The following is a 16,241-nucleotide window of genomic DNA, read 5'->3' as shown; positions in this document are numbered from 1 at the left end:
ACTTCTGCCTGTTCTGTGTTCTGCTCCTTCCAGGAGAGGGTCTAGCTTGAATTTCCCCAGTTGGTGGCAAGGGGTTGGGGGTTGAGTCAGAGGTCAGGGTGGCTCTGGGTTGTAGGGCCAGAGTCTCCTCACTGACCAGGACACTCTTGGGTGGGTGGAGTGCTGTGATTGCTGAGCCTGGAAAGTTTGCACACTGCTTCTCTCTGTACTCTGCCTGGGTTCCAAGTGCTCCGTTTCCAGGTCCAGTCTCAGCACGTTTTCCAACGGGGGCTTGTGCGTTTCAGACATTATTGGTTCTGTCTGCTTTGGAGAGGGGGTAGGGCCCTGGGCCCTGGACAAAACAAGCTCCCTGCCCATCTGCCAGCCCTTCACTGGCTGCCCAGCCTGAAAGGCAGCGTCTGGGGCTGGTGGGGAGGGGGACACATTCCCCAGAGGCTCCTAGAGAACAGCCTTTCAGGGCTGGGGTGGAAGCTCATTTGAATGAGAATCAGGTCTTTTCTGCCCGTGTGGGTTAGTCTGAACCGCGGCCCCACTAGGCCCCACTAGCGCCAGCTGCGTTGGATGGCGGAGAAGCTCTGTGTGCCGCTCGCCCTCCCCACCCTCCGTCTGCATCTGGTGGCCGCCATTAATATCCTGTCCCCATCCACGGCCTCCCTTGGTTTCTCCGGCTCTGGGGACCTCCCTGCTCCCAGCTGCGCCGTGGCCCCACCCTGCATGCTCCCTGGCTCTGATAGCCTTGCGTTCAGCTACCATGTGAGTATGGGTATGGGACTGAGGGCCGCACTCAGATCCTGGGGACGGCCCAGCTAGGGCCCCACTCTGCATCCTCTTTCTCAGGCCTGATGCTGGCTCCCACTGCCCAGGAGCCCCAGCCGGGCTAGGCCCCCTTCTCTTAGCCCTGCTGCTGCTGCTGCTACCCATGGGTGAGAGATGAGTCTTTTTCCCTGAGAGCCTTTTGGAGGGGGAGGAGAAATCACCAGGCTTTCCTGGGGGATGGGGTGAGGTGGGGGGAGGGTACCCCTAGGATCTCTACTCAGACCCTGCCCCCTCCAAGTCCCGGCTCCCAGAACAAGTGCCCAGGAGGTACCAGACATGATGCCTCCTCCCGGCTGCTCAGGTGGCAACTGCCACCCACCTACTGGCAACCTGGTTATTGGCCGTGGCCAGAGCCTTCGAACCTCATCTACCTGTGGCCTCCATGGCCCTGAACTCTACTGTGTTGTCAGTAAACTACAGGTAGGGAGAAGGGTATGGCCTCTGGAGGTGGTATCTTTGGGTTTTTTGGACAAGTTCAGCTCCCATGGGAGTTCAGGTCATTGCTGTGAAGTTTTGGAGGCGGGTAGGGGCCAACCATACACTTTCTGCTGAGTAACTCTCCTCAGGCGCTTCTCCAGGACTCGCAGAATTGCTGCTTTTGTGATTCTCGGGATGGGAAAAGCCATGGCATTGAGAATGTGGTCTCCCGGAGTGACCCTGATGGCAGAAAGACCTGGTGGCAAGCAGAGAGTGGTGAGGGTCCTCGTGTGCCCCTGTGTGCAGGTCTGGGCTCGGGTCAAGGCCTGGCCACTGAGCAGCCCTTGTGGTTACAGGTGTTGAGAATGTCACCATCCAGTTGGACCTAGAAGGTGCCTTTTACTTTACCCACCTCATCATGACTTTTAAGGTGACCCAGCGCCCCACCCTGAAGTCTTATTCTCTGCCTCCTGATCCTGACCCGATGGCCACCACTGATGGGTACCCCTGGTGACCCAAGGACCCTCTCTTGTCCCCAGACATTCCGCCCAGCAGCTCTGCTCCTTGAGCGCTCAGTGGACCATGGCCACTCCTGGCATGTGTTCCGCTACTTTGCCCACAACTGCTCAGGCCTCTTTCCTGGCATCCCTCCTGCCCCTGGCCGCAGAGTCAGTGACCTCGTCTGTGACCAGCGTTACTCAGACATCGAGCCTGCCACTGAGGGAGAGGTCAGGCCCAGAGGAAGGAGGGTGGGGCCCTGGCATGAAGCCAGAGGCTCAGGCTTGCTTCTTCCCAGGTAATTTTCCAAGTTCTGGACCCATCCTTTCTGGCGGAGAACACAAACAACGCGGAGATTCAGGGTAACTATCCCACGGTCAGTCCTGGATTCCTTGTGTGTCAGGAAAACCAGAAACCTACCTGTGGGAGGAGAGATCCTGCCTAAGTTTGTGCACTAGTGGGGCAGAGCGGCAGGCAAACCAGCTCAGCCCCCCAGCGATTGTTTCGCAGCCTTGCCGCATCCTGGTCCTTTACTGTGGCCCCTGTCAGGGCTCCCCATGCATGTCCCGTTAGTGCTCCCCATACCTGTGCCCAATGCATAGGGACCAGCATGCTAGCAGTTTATATTTCTGCCCCATCACTGAAGTCCTTTGTGAGGAGGCCCTACTGTGGTCCCCATCACTCCTGGCCCTACCAGACCAATCTTTTTCCCCCACCTCTACTTGTATCACACTGTACCCCGTAAACTGTGAGCCACTGTCCCTGTTCCCCATCACAGCCCCTTCATGGTCCTGTCTGCCCTCCCACCCCGCCTTAGTTTACTGCATTCCGGAAGCTGCCACCAGGTGGTGCCATCGTGTCTCTGGGTGGGATCTCTTCCTTGTGAAATAAATCTTGTTAAAGGACAAGAGAAACATAACATAACCCAGCAGGGCAGCCCAGAACCAGGCCAGGAGAGGGCCAGAACAGGACGACAAACCCCAAAGTAGCTTTTTATCTATGTTCTACGATCTCCACCCACCTTGACTTACTTAGATTACTACCAGCTACTGGGCATGCATGTGCACACACACCTTTCACCCTTCTAAGGCCTAGAGCGTGTTCCTCTGATGAGAAGAAAAGGGACCTCTGGCAAAGAGATACAGGAGGTGGCCTTGGCTTGGTAACTGAGTTAAGCTGTGTAGAGAAAGGGGGCTGTGGACCCGTGGAGCCCCACTGTGGGCCTGGCATCTGGGCAGTGCTCAGTGGAGAGGATAGACAGGGTAACTGTCTTGGAGCTCACATAACAAATAAGATGGGCAGTCAATAAATACACATACCGCAAGTGGTTTGGCTGGGTGAAGACCTGATCTCTGAGTCTAGTGACAGGCTGGGGAATGGGGCCCTTTACTGCACTGGGGAAGCAGGTTTCCCGTATCTAGTGATACTGGACAGGGGTGTCCAGGGAGCAGTGGGGTGTGCCTGTCTCAGCCCCGGGGTGATGGCAGGTCTGACGCAGCGCAGAGGTGGGATAATCGCCACTGGGATGTGCTCATCCTAAAACGGTATACTCAGGGGGTTGGGGTGGGAGAATCGCACAGCGCAGGTGCTGGAGGAGTGGCTTCAGTGATGTAGAGAGGGGAGAAACCCCACAGTGCCGCCTCCACCTTTGGCATAGAGGGGTCACAACCTCTGTGCACCTGAGGGCTCTCCATATGTCTCCAGAACTCCTGCGTGTGACTAACCTCCGTGTGAACTTCTCCAAGCTGCACACACTGGGTGACAGGCCCCTGGGGGGCCTCAGGGGCCACCCCTTCTACTACTATGCTCTCTATGAGCTAGTGATTGCAGGCAGCTGCCTGTGCCACGGCCATGCTTCCGAGTGCAGGCCCGCACCCGGGTCCCCACCCAGCGTGGAAGGCATGGTGAGTACTCCCGGAGGGGCACCAGTGGCTGGTGGGAGGGTAAGCCAGGGAACCAGGGCCGACTCATCTTGCCCTCATCCCTGTTAGGTGCATGGCCATTGTGTCTGCCGCCACCACACCACTGGTACCCACTGTGAACGTTGCCAGGGCCTGTACCAGGACCACCCGTGGCAGGCAGCAGAGCCTGGGTACCCCCACACCTGCCAGGGTAGGTGCCATGCCCCGCTTTGTCTGGCCACACCTGCCATGGGTCAGCCCACTCCATGCCCACCTTCTTTGCCCGGCTCCAGAATGCAAGTGCCATGGGCACGCCCGCAGTTGTCACTTTGACATGGCCCTGTATCTCGCATCTGGCAACGTGAGTGGAGGTGTGTGCGATGCATGTCAACACAACACGGCCGGGCGCCACTGTGAGCTCTGCCAGCCCTTCTTCCACCGGGACCCCCTGGAGGACCCCCGCTCCCTTCACTCCTGCAAACGTGAGCCCTCCAGTCCCCGATCCCAGTTGTGACCTTGATCCTTAAACTTCACATGACCTCTGACCTGACTCTGTCCCCACTTCTGACCCCTGACCCAGCCTGTGACTGCAACCCTATGGGTGCCCTGGAAGGGGGTTTGTGTGATGCCTACACAGACACCACCCGGGGTCTCCTCTCTGGGCAGTGTCGCTGCAAAGTTCACGTCTGGGGCCAGCGCTGTGACTCCTGCCGGCCAGGTCACTATGGCCTGAGCCTCACCCAGTCAGAAGGCTGCCAGCGTGAGTGACCTTCAGCGTGACCCCCATCCCCAGGTCCTCCTTGCTCTGTCCCCAGTTACTGCCCTAATAGCACCCCGGCCCCCGCAGCAGTCCCGAAGCACTCTGACAGCTGTGTGCCCTAGCCTGCAGGTGCAACGCCCGGGGCCGGGTCCCCAGCACTCAGGCCTGTGATCCATCCAGCGGTGCCTGTCACTGCAAACGCTTTGTCTCTGGACGGGACTGCAGCCGCTGTCTGGTGAGGCTTGAACCTCCCCCCACCCCCCCACCCCCCGCTTCTGATCTGACCTTGAAATGGGGTGCTGAGCTTCTAGAAGCTGGCAAGTACCAGGTTGTAACAAGTGTGAGTGCAGACTGAGCCTTGAAGGTGGGTCGGTGCCACTTCCTGACCTGGTCACCAGAGTCAGCGCCGCCCTGGCTAGCTGAGCCAGCATGGGGGAGCTTTGGTAACAAAAGAAGGAAAAGCAGTTAAAAGGAGTGGCAGAAGTATGGTGCACTGAGTTTAAAGGTGTTTCACAGTAAAAGAGGTTGAAGAGGCACTCGGAGCATCCCCTTCTTGCCTCTCCTTGAACGTTACAAGTCCTTTAACTTTTATTTTACTCCTGGTTGTGTCCTCCTCCTCTTACCTCCCCTCTGTGGAGCCGTGCAGGAGTCCACCAGGGGCCCCTCTGGCCTTCCCAGATGGACACAGAAGAGCATTCAAGCCCTGAGCTCCCCCACCAGCTTCTTCCTACGACTGGTCCCCGTATACTTTCAGCCCCAGGCTCCTGATGGTCCTCTCATTGCCCACATCTTCCTCTCCTTCCTCCACCCACCTTCTTCTTTTACAGCCTGAGTTCTGGGGTCTGAGCAGTGACTCTCTAGGCTGTCGGCCCTGTGACTGTGACTTTGGGGGTGCCTACAGCAACAGGTACAGGGCAGGGCCTGGGGGTCTGGGTCCAGCGGAGAGAGTTGGGGAGTCGACTGTGTCCCATCCCCATCCCCACTCTGGCCCAGGTGTTCTGCAGGGCAGGGCCTCTGCCTCTGCCGCCCCCACCTGCATGGCCGCCGCTGCCAGGAACTCCAGTCTGGGTACTTCTGCGCCACCCTCGACCAGGCCACTGCCGAAGCAGAGCATGGCCGCAGCCTCCAGCCTGCTGACCCCCAGCTGCCTGTGAGTGTCCAGCAGGGGCAGGGGGAAATCAAGGCTCACACCTTGGGGCTCAGGGCAGGGAGAGCACGTCCAGAGAGAGCTAGTTGGAAGAAGAGGCCGGACAGGATTAGGAAGGTGAGGCAGGTCCAGGTAGGGGTGGAATCAGCATAGTTGGAAGTTTGGTGACTTGAACAGAGTGGGAACATATTCCCATGACAGGTTTTCCCTGGTGGTCCAGTGGTTAGAACTTTGAGCTCTCACTGCTGAGGGTGGTGGGTTCAATCCCTGCTCAGGGAAGTAAGATTCCACAAGTTGCAAACTGTGGCCAAAAGAAAAAAAAAATCCCCAGCCAGGACAGTATGGGAGGACACTGACAATTGACTTGCCCCCAGGGAGCCCCCTGGCCTGCTCCCCGCTACTGTACACCAGCCCCAGGGACCTCCTCTGGTTGGCTCGGGCCCCGACTTTGGAGACAGCGTGACCCTGACTGTGTCCTCCAACGTGCCAGGCAAGCCCGGTACAGCCACCAGCTGCCCAGGGTAAGGACTCCGAGGGGCAGGGTTGGGTCATAGGTCACTAGGTCTTAGTAGGGAGGGGCCCAAGCCCTGGGGCTGTGGGTCACTGGGATCTTAGAGGAATGGGAACCTGAATCCTGAGTGTTCTCGGTCCTGGAATGGTTTGGGCCTAGGAGTCTGTGTCTCACATCCAGACCCCAGGGAAGCCCCCGCCCCTGCATCAGGGATCTGGCTTTGCACTGGGGAGGGGCTCAGACTTCGCACGTGTGGTGGACGGGGCTGGCCTCTCTCTGCTGGCACCCACAGTGCCTCGCGCCCTGGACTATGACATCGTCCTACGCTATGAGACCCAGGTCAGTGGCATGGTTGCCAGCCAGGTAGGTGGGTGGTGCCAGGTGGTGGGTTGGGGCAGCTTCTTGACTGCTGGCTCCTGATCCTAGGCACCTGAAGTGTGGCAGGCATTAGTCCGGGTCCGTGCCCAGTCACAGCCCCGCAGTACCCGCTGTGCCCGTCCGTTGCCCTCAGAGCAGCTGTTCAAGGCGACCTTGACCCATGCGCGCAGGTAGGGGGAACCCTGTGACCCCCAAATCAAGACTCTATTATGTAGCCAACACATCTGAAGCAATACCCAAACGAAGTGGGAAACGCCCAACATGTTACATCTTTAGTTGATAAATCATGTCCGACTCTTTTGCAACCCCATAGACTGTAGCCCGCCAGGTTCCTCTGTCCATGGAATTCTCCAGGCAAGAATACTGGAGTGGGTTGCCATGCCCTCCTCTGGGAGATCTTCCCAGTCCAGGGATCAAACCCGCGTCGCCTGCCAATGCAGGTTCTTTACCACTGAGCCACCAGGGAAGCTAACATGTCATAGAACATTCAAAACAGGGACCTAATGTAAAACAGGGCAGGGTTTAGTTCCACCTTAATGTTTCTTCACTGCTCGTATGATGAAACACCAGACCCCACGTCTGCACAGTGGAAATGGAGCGTTCCTGGACCGTGTGATCATGACCTCCTCAGCCCACCCTTACTCCTCTCCCCGGTCCCTGCAGAGCCGTGGTTCTTTCCAGACCGTTCTGCTTTGAACCCGGAACCCGCTACTCCGTGACCCTGCGGCTGTGGCGGACCAAGGAGGGGCGGAGACCCGAAGGGGGCACGATCCTCCTGGATTCAGTGAGCTCCTAGGGGCTCCCCGCCACATCTGGGGGAGACACAAATTATAGCAGGACAGTGTGGGTGCAGTGGGCCCAGGGACAGGGAGTCATGGAGGCCTAGAGTTGCACCAAGAGGCCTGAGGTAGGTGGAGAGAGGGAAGGAGGAGGATCCAGGCAGGGAGAACACATGTGCCAAGGGCAGGTCAGCCAGGCAGGCACCAGGCCTCACAGGACCTTGTGGGCCAGAGGAGGGGCTTGTCCTGGGGAAGTGGGAGCCCTGGAAGGGATTGGAGCAGGGAAGACACTGCTAGAGGGTGGCTGCTGCAGTGATTCGGAGTGAGGGTGGCAGTGCCTAGATTGGTTTGGGGCCACTGATGTGTGTGTGAGTCTCTCAGTCATATTCAACTCTGTAACCCCATGGAATTCTCCAGGCAAGAATACTGGAGTGGGTAGCTGTTCCCTACTCCAGGGTATCTTCCTGACCCAGAGATCGAACCCCGATCTCCTGCATTGTGGGCAGATTCTTTGCTGTCTCAGCCACCAGGGAATCCCTGGGGCCACTGGAGAGGAAAGAGAAATAGACTCAAAAGAGAAACAGGAAAGCGGCAGGAAGGGGCTGTGAAGGCCAACGTGTGTACAAACGGAAGTTCCAGCGCAGGTGTGAGTAAGTGGGACGGGGCTTACTGTCCCCTGCCCTCCACCCTCTACCCTCCTACTAGGTAGTGCTCCTGCCGCGGGTTGGAGAGTTGCCTGGACTGAGGTCCGTGGACCCGGGGGCCCTGAGGCGCTTGCAGGAGCTCCACGAGGCGGGCTGCCTGGAGGCAGCGAGGGTGAGCCCACCCCAAAGCATGCCTGAGGCCTGTGCCCGCCTCACCTGCAGCATCTCAGCCCTGCTCCATGGAGGTGGCCTCGGTGAGCGTGTGGCCATGGCTGGAGGGGGACTGGAGGATGGGGGTTGCAGTGGGCCCCGCAGGGTTCATCTGATTTTGCCATTTCTCCTGCCAGCATGTGAGTGCCACCTGCAGGGTTCACTGAGCACCGAGTGTGCCCCACTGGGGGGGCAATGCCCCTGCCGCCCTAATATCACAGGTCGTACCTGTGACCGCTGCTTGCCTGGGACATTTGGCCTCGGGCCCACCGGGTGCCATGGTGAGCCTTCAGGGCCCGTGGGTGTGGGGTCTGGGACCAGCATGTCATTTCTCTATGTGGCTTGATTGCCCTGTCACTTCCCAGAGTGCCGCTGCCACCCCGAGGGGGCTGCCAGTGCCGTCTGTAACTCTACGAGTGGGCAGTGCACGTGTTGGGCAGGCTGTGCTGGTCGCCGCTGTGACCGTTGCCTCTCTGGCCGGTGGGGCTTCCCACGCTGCCAGCCCTGTGCCTGCAATGGACACGCCGAGTTGTGCCACCCACTCACAGGCGTCTGCCAGGACTGCCGCGGAGCCACCACAGGCCGGCATTGTGAGAGGTGAGGCTGCCCTGGAAGGGTTGGGGAGGGGTCAGGATGAGGGTCTAGGCCCCCGCTCCACATGCCACTGCCCCCAGGTGCTTGGATGGCTACTATGGAGACCCCACCCTGGGCTCAGGCCAGCGGTGCCAGCCCTGCCCCTGTCCTGGGCACCCTGGCTCAGGCCTCTATCATGGGACCTCCTGCCATGTGGACAGCACCAGTGGACGTGTCCTGTGCCTCTGTGCCCCCGGCTATGCAGGTGAGGCACGGTTGGCAGTGACCAACCCACAGCCCCGCTCACTTGTTCACAATCCTGTTAGGTCCACAAAGCAAATCTCTGCCAGTGCCACCTGTGTGTTTGAGCTACAGGCTGGGCTCCTCTCTTCAAGGAGTTCCCATTCTTTTTTTCTGGCTGTGCTGGGTCTTTGTTGTGATGCACAGGCTCAGTGGGTGCAGTGAGCAGGCTTTTCTAGTTGTGGCGCGTGGGCTTACTTGCCATGGGGCATATAGAATCTTAGTTCCCCGATCAGGGATTGAACCCGCGTCCCCTGCATTGGAAGGTGAATCCTTTACCACTGGACCACCTGGGAAGTCCCGGGAGTTCCCATTCTTAATGCATTAGAGGCGTGGAACTTGTAGACCAAGAAGATGGGCCACAGTGTGTCTATCCTATCCTCTGCCCTCCTGGCTGGATGGCAGACTTTTTGGCTGGTTAAGTGGGACCCAGAGGCCCCGAAGGTATAGGAAGACACCTAACATAACCCCCTCTCACTTCCATCCACTCCAGGACCCCGCTGTGACCGCTGCTCCCCCGGCTACTTTGGGCGCCCCTGGCCTGGAGATGACCCCAGAAGGAGTCCCTGCCGGCCCTGCCAGTGCAACAACAATATTGATCCTCGTGACCCAGCCGCCTGTGACCCCCACAGCGGACATTGCCAGCGCTGTCTGCACCACAGCCACGGCGCTGGCTGTGCCCACTGCCGGCCTGGCTTCCACGGCAGTGCCCTGCGCCCAGGGGGCTGCCGGCGTGAGTGTGTGGGTGGGGTGGGTGAGGGCGTTCCGAGGTGGGGGAGGGGTGGATTTGCATTCCTCAGCCCCTGTCAAGCCCTTCCTGTCCCCAGGCTGCAGCTGTGACCCCCGGGGCACCAGCCCTGTAAGGTGCCCACCTGAGGCTGAAGCCTGCTTCTGTGACCCGGTCAGCGGGCAGTGCCCCTGCCGCCCCCACACACTGGGGCGGGACTGTAGCCGCTGTGCCCCCCTCTTCTGGAACCTCGGGGGGCCCCGGGGCTGTGAGCCCTGCAGCTGCCACGCCCGACACACTTTGCAGCCGGGGTGTCACCCGGTGAGTCAGCCCGTGTTGTGCGTGGCACGCAGCCGTGGCCAGGTGTGAGTGCATGTCCATGCCTGTGACATGGTGTGATTTAGGGCCGGTGTGAGTGTTAACACAGAGGTGTACAGGGCTGCGAACAGCTGTGTGTCTGTGCTCTCGTGTGACGTGAGCTGTGAGCAAACCTGAGACCACACAGGTCCAACCCCATTCATTTGGTGCCTGAAGGAGACAAGATCTGAAGTGTGTTCTCGGGTCCCTGGTGTGGACAGGGTGGGAGTCAGGGAGTCAGAGGGGGTGGAGACAGCGGGGCGCTCAACTCGGGACACACAGGGGCCTGTCAGGAGCTGAGAACGCAGAGGGCCCGTCGGGGGATGGTGGGAAAGTGGGGGCTGGCCTGGGGCTCAGACCAGAGGCAGAAGGAGGGGAGGAGCCTGCTGCCAAGCACAAGTGTGGGTACTGCCTGGCTGGGACAGGGCTGAGGGGCGGCACCAGTGTGCTGCTCTGGGCCCTCTTGCCCTTCTCCCTCCCTCGTTGTTTCACTGACTGGCCACACTCTTTTCCCTCAGGTCACGGGTCAGTGCCCCTGCCGGGCAGGATTTGGGGGCCGCACGTGCTCCCGGTGTCAGGATGGGTACTGGGGTGACCCGGAGCAGGAGTGCAGAGGTGAGCGGGGCACACTGGTTCACACGCTCCACCACCACCAGGGGTGAGGCCGTCCTGACAGGGCCCTTGGGGTGGGGTGGCGGGGGCAGGGGAACCCTGGGCTTGACCTGAGGGAGTGCACAACGTGTTCATGGCTGTTTCCTCCAAAACTTAAAGTAATAGTCGTGAAAACAGCTACAGGGAAAGAGTGTAGGCAAGGCCATGTCAGGTGGGTCTGTGGAGCAGACATGCTGGGTGGTTCTCTCCTGACCCCACCTGCCAGTCTTGACCCGAGCTGACCCCAGCCTGGGCTGCAGAGCCCTTGGAGCCCCAGGCTGTCTTCCTGCCCAAAGGCAGCCACTCGGGATGGCCCCTCTGGCCGGGGTAGATGCCAGTACCCCTGGCCGTCGGAGCAGTGGCTTAGGAGAGACCACCACGCTCACACAGGGCAGTTTTCCTCTTCCTGGCTTGGTGGGGGCGGGGCTGGGGTGAGCGCCACCTGCTCCCTGCCCTGACCCTGTCTCTCTTGGCACAGCCTGTGCCTGTGACCCCCAGGGCTCCATCTCGCCCAGCTGTGACCCGCACACAGGCACCTGCCGCTGCCGAGAGGGTATCTCAGGGCCGAGGTGCCAGGCGTGTGCCCGTGGCTCCACAGGAGGCTTCCCACACTGCATGTCCTGCCCTCCCTGCTTCGCCTCCTGGGACCAACGCCTGGCTCCCCTCCAGCTGCATCTGGACACCATGGTCCATGAGGTGGCTGCCCTGCGCCAGGGCATGCCTGGCTGGGGTGCTGGGCTCCGGGGAGATCAGCTGCAGGCCCTGGAGGGTAAACTCCAGCAGGCCCAGACACTCCTGGAATCACCTTCCCCCACCAGAGGTCCCCTGCAACAATTTACAGAGTGGATCACCGGACTCAGGCAAGGGGTCTGGGGTCATTAGGGAGGAGGGCTGCAGCTGGCCTCCCAGGGTCAGGGACTCAGACGGTCTCTGGCTGGCTATCTGAGTCCTGGGTTCGAAAGTGAGGTGAGTCCTCTGGAGTGAGGAGACAGGGGGAAAAGGGCATCTGTGGCCAGGCTGATATTCCATCTTCCCACAGGACAGAAAGAACCACATTGGGCCAGACACTATGGGTCACAGCACAGGTTGTGGCAGAGAGAGACTCATGGGTTAGGGGACAGTGTGAACATCTGGAAGAATTATCCCAGGAGTTAGACTGTGTCAAGGGCCTGGCCTGGCCCAGGAAGGCCATGGGAGCCCAAGGTGAGGCCAAGGTAGATGGGCCACAGGTGAGGGTGGGGGCAAGGCTGGGCCAGGAGGAAGGGAATAGGTGCCTTTGCTTATGTATCTGGGGGGCCCAGGAGGCTGATGGACCCCACCTCAGCCAGTGGAGCCCCGAGCCACCCCTCTGTCATTCCCATCACCTACAGATGCTAAGGCCCAGGTCTCCTCAGCTGCCCTGCTTTCTCAAGAGGCCCTGCGTACAGTCCAGGTCGTGGCCACACTTGGAGGACCAGAAAGCCTCCTGGGACAGGCCCAGGAGGCCCGGCGGTGGACAGAGCAGCTACTGTGGGCAACAGGCCGGCCCAGAGGGCCAGCTGTGTTGCGGCTGAAATTGAAGGGGCTGGTCGACAGGGTCCAGAGGCTGAGCCCTCGGCTTCTGGGACTGCTAGACAAAGCTGGAGTGGTGGGTGGAAATATGGGTCACTGGGGGATGTTTTGCCAAGGAGAGGACTCTCTCCTGGGGCTAAACTGAATGTAGGGCCATTCGAGATCCAGGACATAAATTCCTCACTGGGACCCTGATCTTGTTGGCAGGGATGCAGGGGTCAGGGACCTGGGCTGGCCCATGTTCCTGTGCCCTCTGGTGTTCCCTCTTGCCCTGGGACCCTGCCTACCTCCCAGTGGGCTCTCATTGCCTCCCGTGACTCCTCCCATAGCCTGGACATAGCATTCATCACCTTGGAGCAGTGCCAGCATCTGGTACAGAGCTGTGGGGTCTGTGGAGGGGGGCCTGGGGGAGTCACAGGGTACGATGCCTTGGCCATGGGCTCACAAGAGACACATTCCATATATGGCCCACCCCTACCAGCTACGGCAGACCCAGGCCACTGCAAGCTCCACAGGAATCCAGGCCTGGGAGACGTGGCGTCGTGCAAGGGGGCCCTGGGGCGTGGCCACCATGGCTCGTGTGCAAGCAACTGTGCAGACCGTCCAGCATTTCCTCTTGGGTACATGTCTGCTGGTTATATGTCTGTTCACTGCTGAGGGCAGGGGCAGGTGGGTCTCCAGGACCCTGCTAGGATACTCCTAGAATGAGGAAGACTTGTCAGGGCTGACCAGGGGTCCAGTGGGAGCACTAGTGTGCTAGCGAATCTTTAACAGGTTAGACCTAGGGGTCAGGAGGACTTGATTTGTAATGTTTGTCAATTTTCATGGTATGAGTAATTCCCATCATGGCTGATATCAGCCTACCTATTATTTAACAACTGGAGGAGGAAATGGCAGCCCACTCCAGTATTCTTGCCTGGGGAATCCCATGGACAGAGGAGCCTGGTGGGCCACAGTCCATAGGGATCACAAAGAGTTGGACAAGACTGAGTGACTGAACACACACACACACACACACACATTATTTAACAAGTGCTTAATATAATTCCTGAAAATGTAACAATTGGTTCTTGGAAGCGTCTAGCATGAGCTTCCCAGATGGCTCAGTGGTAAAGAATTCACCTGCCAGTGCAGGAGACATGGGTTCGGTCCCTGAGTTGGGAAGATCCCTTGGAGGAGGAAATGGCAACCCATTCCAGTATTCTTGCCTGGGGAATCCCATGGACAGAGGAGCCTGGCGGGCTCCAGTCCATGGGGTCACAAAGAACTGGACATGACTGAGCATGCACACAGTCTCTAGCACACAGTATAGTCATATCAGAGGCAGGGTCAGTGAAAGGTTAGGGTCAAGGCTCGTTGAGTCAGGGATCAGAGTTCACGTCCAGGATCCCTACCTCCATCCCCACAGCTGAAGGTGCAGATGCTGTGAGCATAGAGCTGGTGGCATGGCGTGGGCTGGTGGTGCCTGTCCCCCAAGATGGGGCAGCGGGCCTTGCCTTCCTGCTGGATCAGATCCAGGGTGCCCTCCCTGCACCAGATGCCGAGGGTCAGGAGCTGCCCAAAGCTGAAGGTGTCCTCCATTGGGCACAGCAGACCAGGTGAAGGGCCAGGAGGCTGGTGGTAGAGGTCAGAGGGTGGGGAGGAAGGGAATGCCAGACTGATTGCCTGCATCCTTCAGGGTGGGTACAGCCAGGGCTCTGCACCAAGCACTGGATTTGGAGGGAGTGCTGGCTGAGGCGGGAACTCATGCAAGGGCTGCAGAACAAGGGCTGCAGGTGGTGAAACAGAGACTTCACGGTCTGGAGGCCAGTGTACAGGAGGTGATCCGCGCCCCGCCCCCATGCCCTTCAGTCCCTCACGCCTCTTGTTCAGAGGCTGCTATCTCTATTCTTCCCCTGAGATCCTTGACCTATTCTGACAACACAGTGCTAAATACCCTGCCGTGCTGTGAGCTCTTTGTGATCCCCTGATCTCCACCCCAGGTGGCCAGCCACCTGGCCCAGGTTGCACTGGCAGGGGATGTGACCCCAGTACTGGGACATCTGTCCAGTGGACCTGTGGCTCTCAGGACCCGTTTGGCCCTGACTCAGCGGCAGGCCCGGGAGGCAGAAGAGCAAGCCACGCATGCCCTGGGCATGGCCAGGAGCCTGGGCCAGGTGAGATGGGAAAAGCGGACTTCAGGGTCCCAGGGACCCCTGTGGAGTAGCATGAATTGGAGTTTAGGTGGGACTGGGCTACACTGGGCTGAGGCAGGGTCTCAGTTCTAAAGCCCTGCTTCCTCCCGGGAACTTCAGGAGGCAGTGCTTTTGGGATGGTAGGGTCCAGGTGGGTGGGCTTTCAGAGCCAGCCCTGCCCTAGGAGCTGCAGGTGGCCCAGCTGGGTGTGATGGAGTTGCAGGAGGGCACGGACAGCCTTGTGGCCGCGGTGCAGGATGCAGGAGAGCGGGCACACCGGGCGCGCGCTGAGGCCCAAGAGCTGCTAACACTGGTACAGAACAGCTGGAGAAGACTGGAGGGTATGTGGCTGGGCCAGGATGGGTGGGTACAGGGGGTGGTCAGGGTCAGAGTTAGAGGGATGGTGTGGGAGGGTCAGGGCTGGATCCAGGTTGGGTCCATATTCATATGAGGATCAGGCTGGGGTCAAAGTCCAGAACAGAGGGGTCAAATGTTGATTAGTGTTAGAGCTTATTTAGGGCTGGGATCAGAGTCAGGGTCTTGATGGAGATGACGACCAGGGTCAGAGATTAGGGCCAGAGGTCAGAGCCTGGCTCAGATGACCTTAATCCCCAGGGTTGGAACGCCGCCTGGCTCAGAATGAGGAGGCACTGGGCAAGAAAGTGGCCACGCTGTGGGCTCTCGAGCAGCGGGCAGCAGAGCTACTGGGCCACATGCGGCTGTGGGCCAGGGCATACGGCACCTGCTGACTTCGGTCTGACTCCAAGTGACCCCACAGTGACCCAGGAATCCCCTGACCTTGAGAGCCCAGAGACACCAGAGTGCCTGCTGACCCTGAGTGATCCATGTGACAGCCTGTCATTTAGTGGTGCGCTGATCTTGACAAATAGGAGGGGTCACGGACAACTCCCTGAGGCCATCTAGTGCTCCCCGAGATCCTGATAGAGCCTTATCTCTGAGTGATCCATAATTCTGAGCGCCCTCTAGTATCCCTGAGCCCCTTAGATTGACCACGTGACCCCCCTGGTGTCTGGTGACCCCACTCCAGATAACTGGTGAACCTTGATGTTTCCCCTAAAGAACCCCAGCTTTTTTCCCTGGGCCTGCCACTCCAGGGTACTCTCCACCTGACTCAAGACAGTAGGCGCAGATGTAGCAAGCTCAAAGTTGTCCCGACAGGGCCCTATGGACCCCGGAGTCTGGTCCCCGCCGAGGTCCCAGGGGCCTGGGTGGGGCACACGCTCCCGCAGCCCGCATTCCAAGCCCGGATCTGGGCGCTCCCGGCGGGCCGAAACGTCCGGAGTGGATGAATAGCCGGAAGATCTGGATTCACTCGCTACCGCTGTGGTCTGTTGTCGGTGCCCAGCTCCCTTTTTCATACCAGGAAACAGTTCTTCTCATGCCTACTTGTTGTAGCGACTGGGGGAGGCAGAGAGCCTGGACAGGGGATGGCCTTTCTCCACCTCTCCCAAACCCTCATGTTGTCCTGTCCTTCCGGTCATGCTGTCCTAAAGCTTCTCACAGTCCCGGAAGAGGGGGCTTGGCACCCTGAGTGCGCCTTTCCACCGCCCCCCTGATGCTGGAGCCCTGGGACTGAAAAGCCTAAGTGATGGAGACGCGCATAGCACCGACGACACTGGGGACACAGTCTCCATGGCCCCTTGAGGTCTCCAAGATGACACTCCTCTCCTTGGCTTATGCCACAACCCCTACTTGGTTTGTCCCTGAACTACAGTGGCCTAGGACCCCAAACCCCAGTGTTCCCCTGGCTTTGTGCAGACCTGGGCCTGGGGGCACAATAAAGGTTTCCAGGTGAGCCGGTCTGTGTCTAGTTTCTAGAGTGAGAG

The 16,241-nt window shown here is 59.4% G+C and overlaps 2 protein-coding genes across 4 annotated transcripts; both read left to right on the top strand.

Annotated features, from left to right (window-relative positions):
* The first annotated feature begins 44 nt into the window (after window positions 1-44).
* On the top strand, window positions 45-11,800 carry LOC113880607 (laminin subunit beta-2-like). 3 transcript variants are annotated; one of them, XM_027522988.1, is made up of 27 exons: window positions 45-753; window positions 838-923; window positions 1,055-1,236; window positions 1,383-1,509; window positions 1,590-1,663; window positions 1,773-1,961; window positions 2,030-2,093; window positions 3,436-3,635; window positions 3,723-3,843; window positions 3,926-4,114; window positions 4,213-4,392; window positions 4,515-4,627; window positions 5,220-5,299; window positions 5,386-5,542; window positions 5,914-6,060; window positions 6,231-6,389; window positions 6,477-6,598; window positions 7,092-7,212; window positions 7,913-8,105; window positions 8,199-8,342; window positions 8,427-8,658; window positions 8,736-8,899; window positions 9,428-9,667; window positions 9,762-9,982; window positions 10,537-10,633; window positions 11,148-11,365; window positions 11,709-11,800. In XM_027522988.1, coding segments are annotated over exons 1-27 (3,897 nt in total). In that variant the 5' UTR covers window positions 45-751; the 3' UTR covers window positions 11,784-11,800. The 3 variants fall into 3 exon arrangements, with proteins under 3 accessions (XP_027378789.1, XP_027378788.1, XP_027378787.1); XM_027522987.1 differs by lacking the exon at window positions 11,709-11,800 and having other exon boundaries at window positions 1,395-1,509; window positions 11,148-11,642; XM_027522986.1 differs by lacking the exon at window positions 11,709-11,800 and having other exon boundaries at window positions 11,148-11,642.
* LOC113880614 lies at window positions 11,788-16,210 on the top strand. Its single transcript, XM_027523000.1, has 9 exons — window positions 11,788-11,872; window positions 12,040-12,296; window positions 12,428-12,592; window positions 12,702-12,840; window positions 13,629-13,818; window positions 13,899-14,040; window positions 14,203-14,376; window positions 14,579-14,735; window positions 15,010-16,210. Exons 1-9 carry the CDS (start codon window positions 11,860-11,862, stop codon window positions 15,141-15,143), a joined length of 1,371 nt encoding a protein of 456 aa, XP_027378801.1. The 5' UTR covers window positions 11,788-11,859; the 3' UTR covers window positions 15,144-16,210.
* Window positions 16,211-16,241: the final 31 nt, after the last annotated feature.

Source organism: Bos indicus x Bos taurus, chromosome 22 (genome assembly GCF_003369695.1).
Source record: "Bos indicus x Bos taurus breed Angus x Brahman F1 hybrid chromosome 22, Bos_hybrid_MaternalHap_v2.0, whole genome shotgun sequence".
Taxonomy (NCBI): Eukaryota; Metazoa; Chordata; class Mammalia; order Artiodactyla; family Bovidae; genus Bos; species Bos indicus x Bos taurus.
This window is presented reverse-complemented; position numbering and strand designations above follow the sequence as displayed.

Bases quoted from the DNA above. Each gene is read 5' to 3' on its own strand.
- LOC113880607 (XM_027522986.1), top strand. The intron at 3,844-3,925 runs GTAGGTGCCATG...GCCCGGCTCCAG, and splicing joins GTACCCCCACACCTGCCAGG to AATGCAAGTGCCATGGGCAC. The intron at 6,390-6,476 runs GTCAGTGGCATG...TCCTGATCCTAG, and splicing joins TCCTACGCTATGAGACCCAG to GCACCTGAAGTGTGGCAGGC.
- LOC113880614 (XM_027523000.1), top strand. The intron at 13,819-13,898 runs GTGAAGGGCCAG...TGCATCCTTCAG, and splicing joins CATTGGGCACAGCAGACCAG to GGTGGGTACAGCCAGGGCTC. The intron at 14,736-15,009 runs GTATGTGGCTGG...CTTAATCCCCAG, and splicing joins CAGCTGGAGAAGACTGGAGG to GGTTGGAACGCCGCCTGGCT.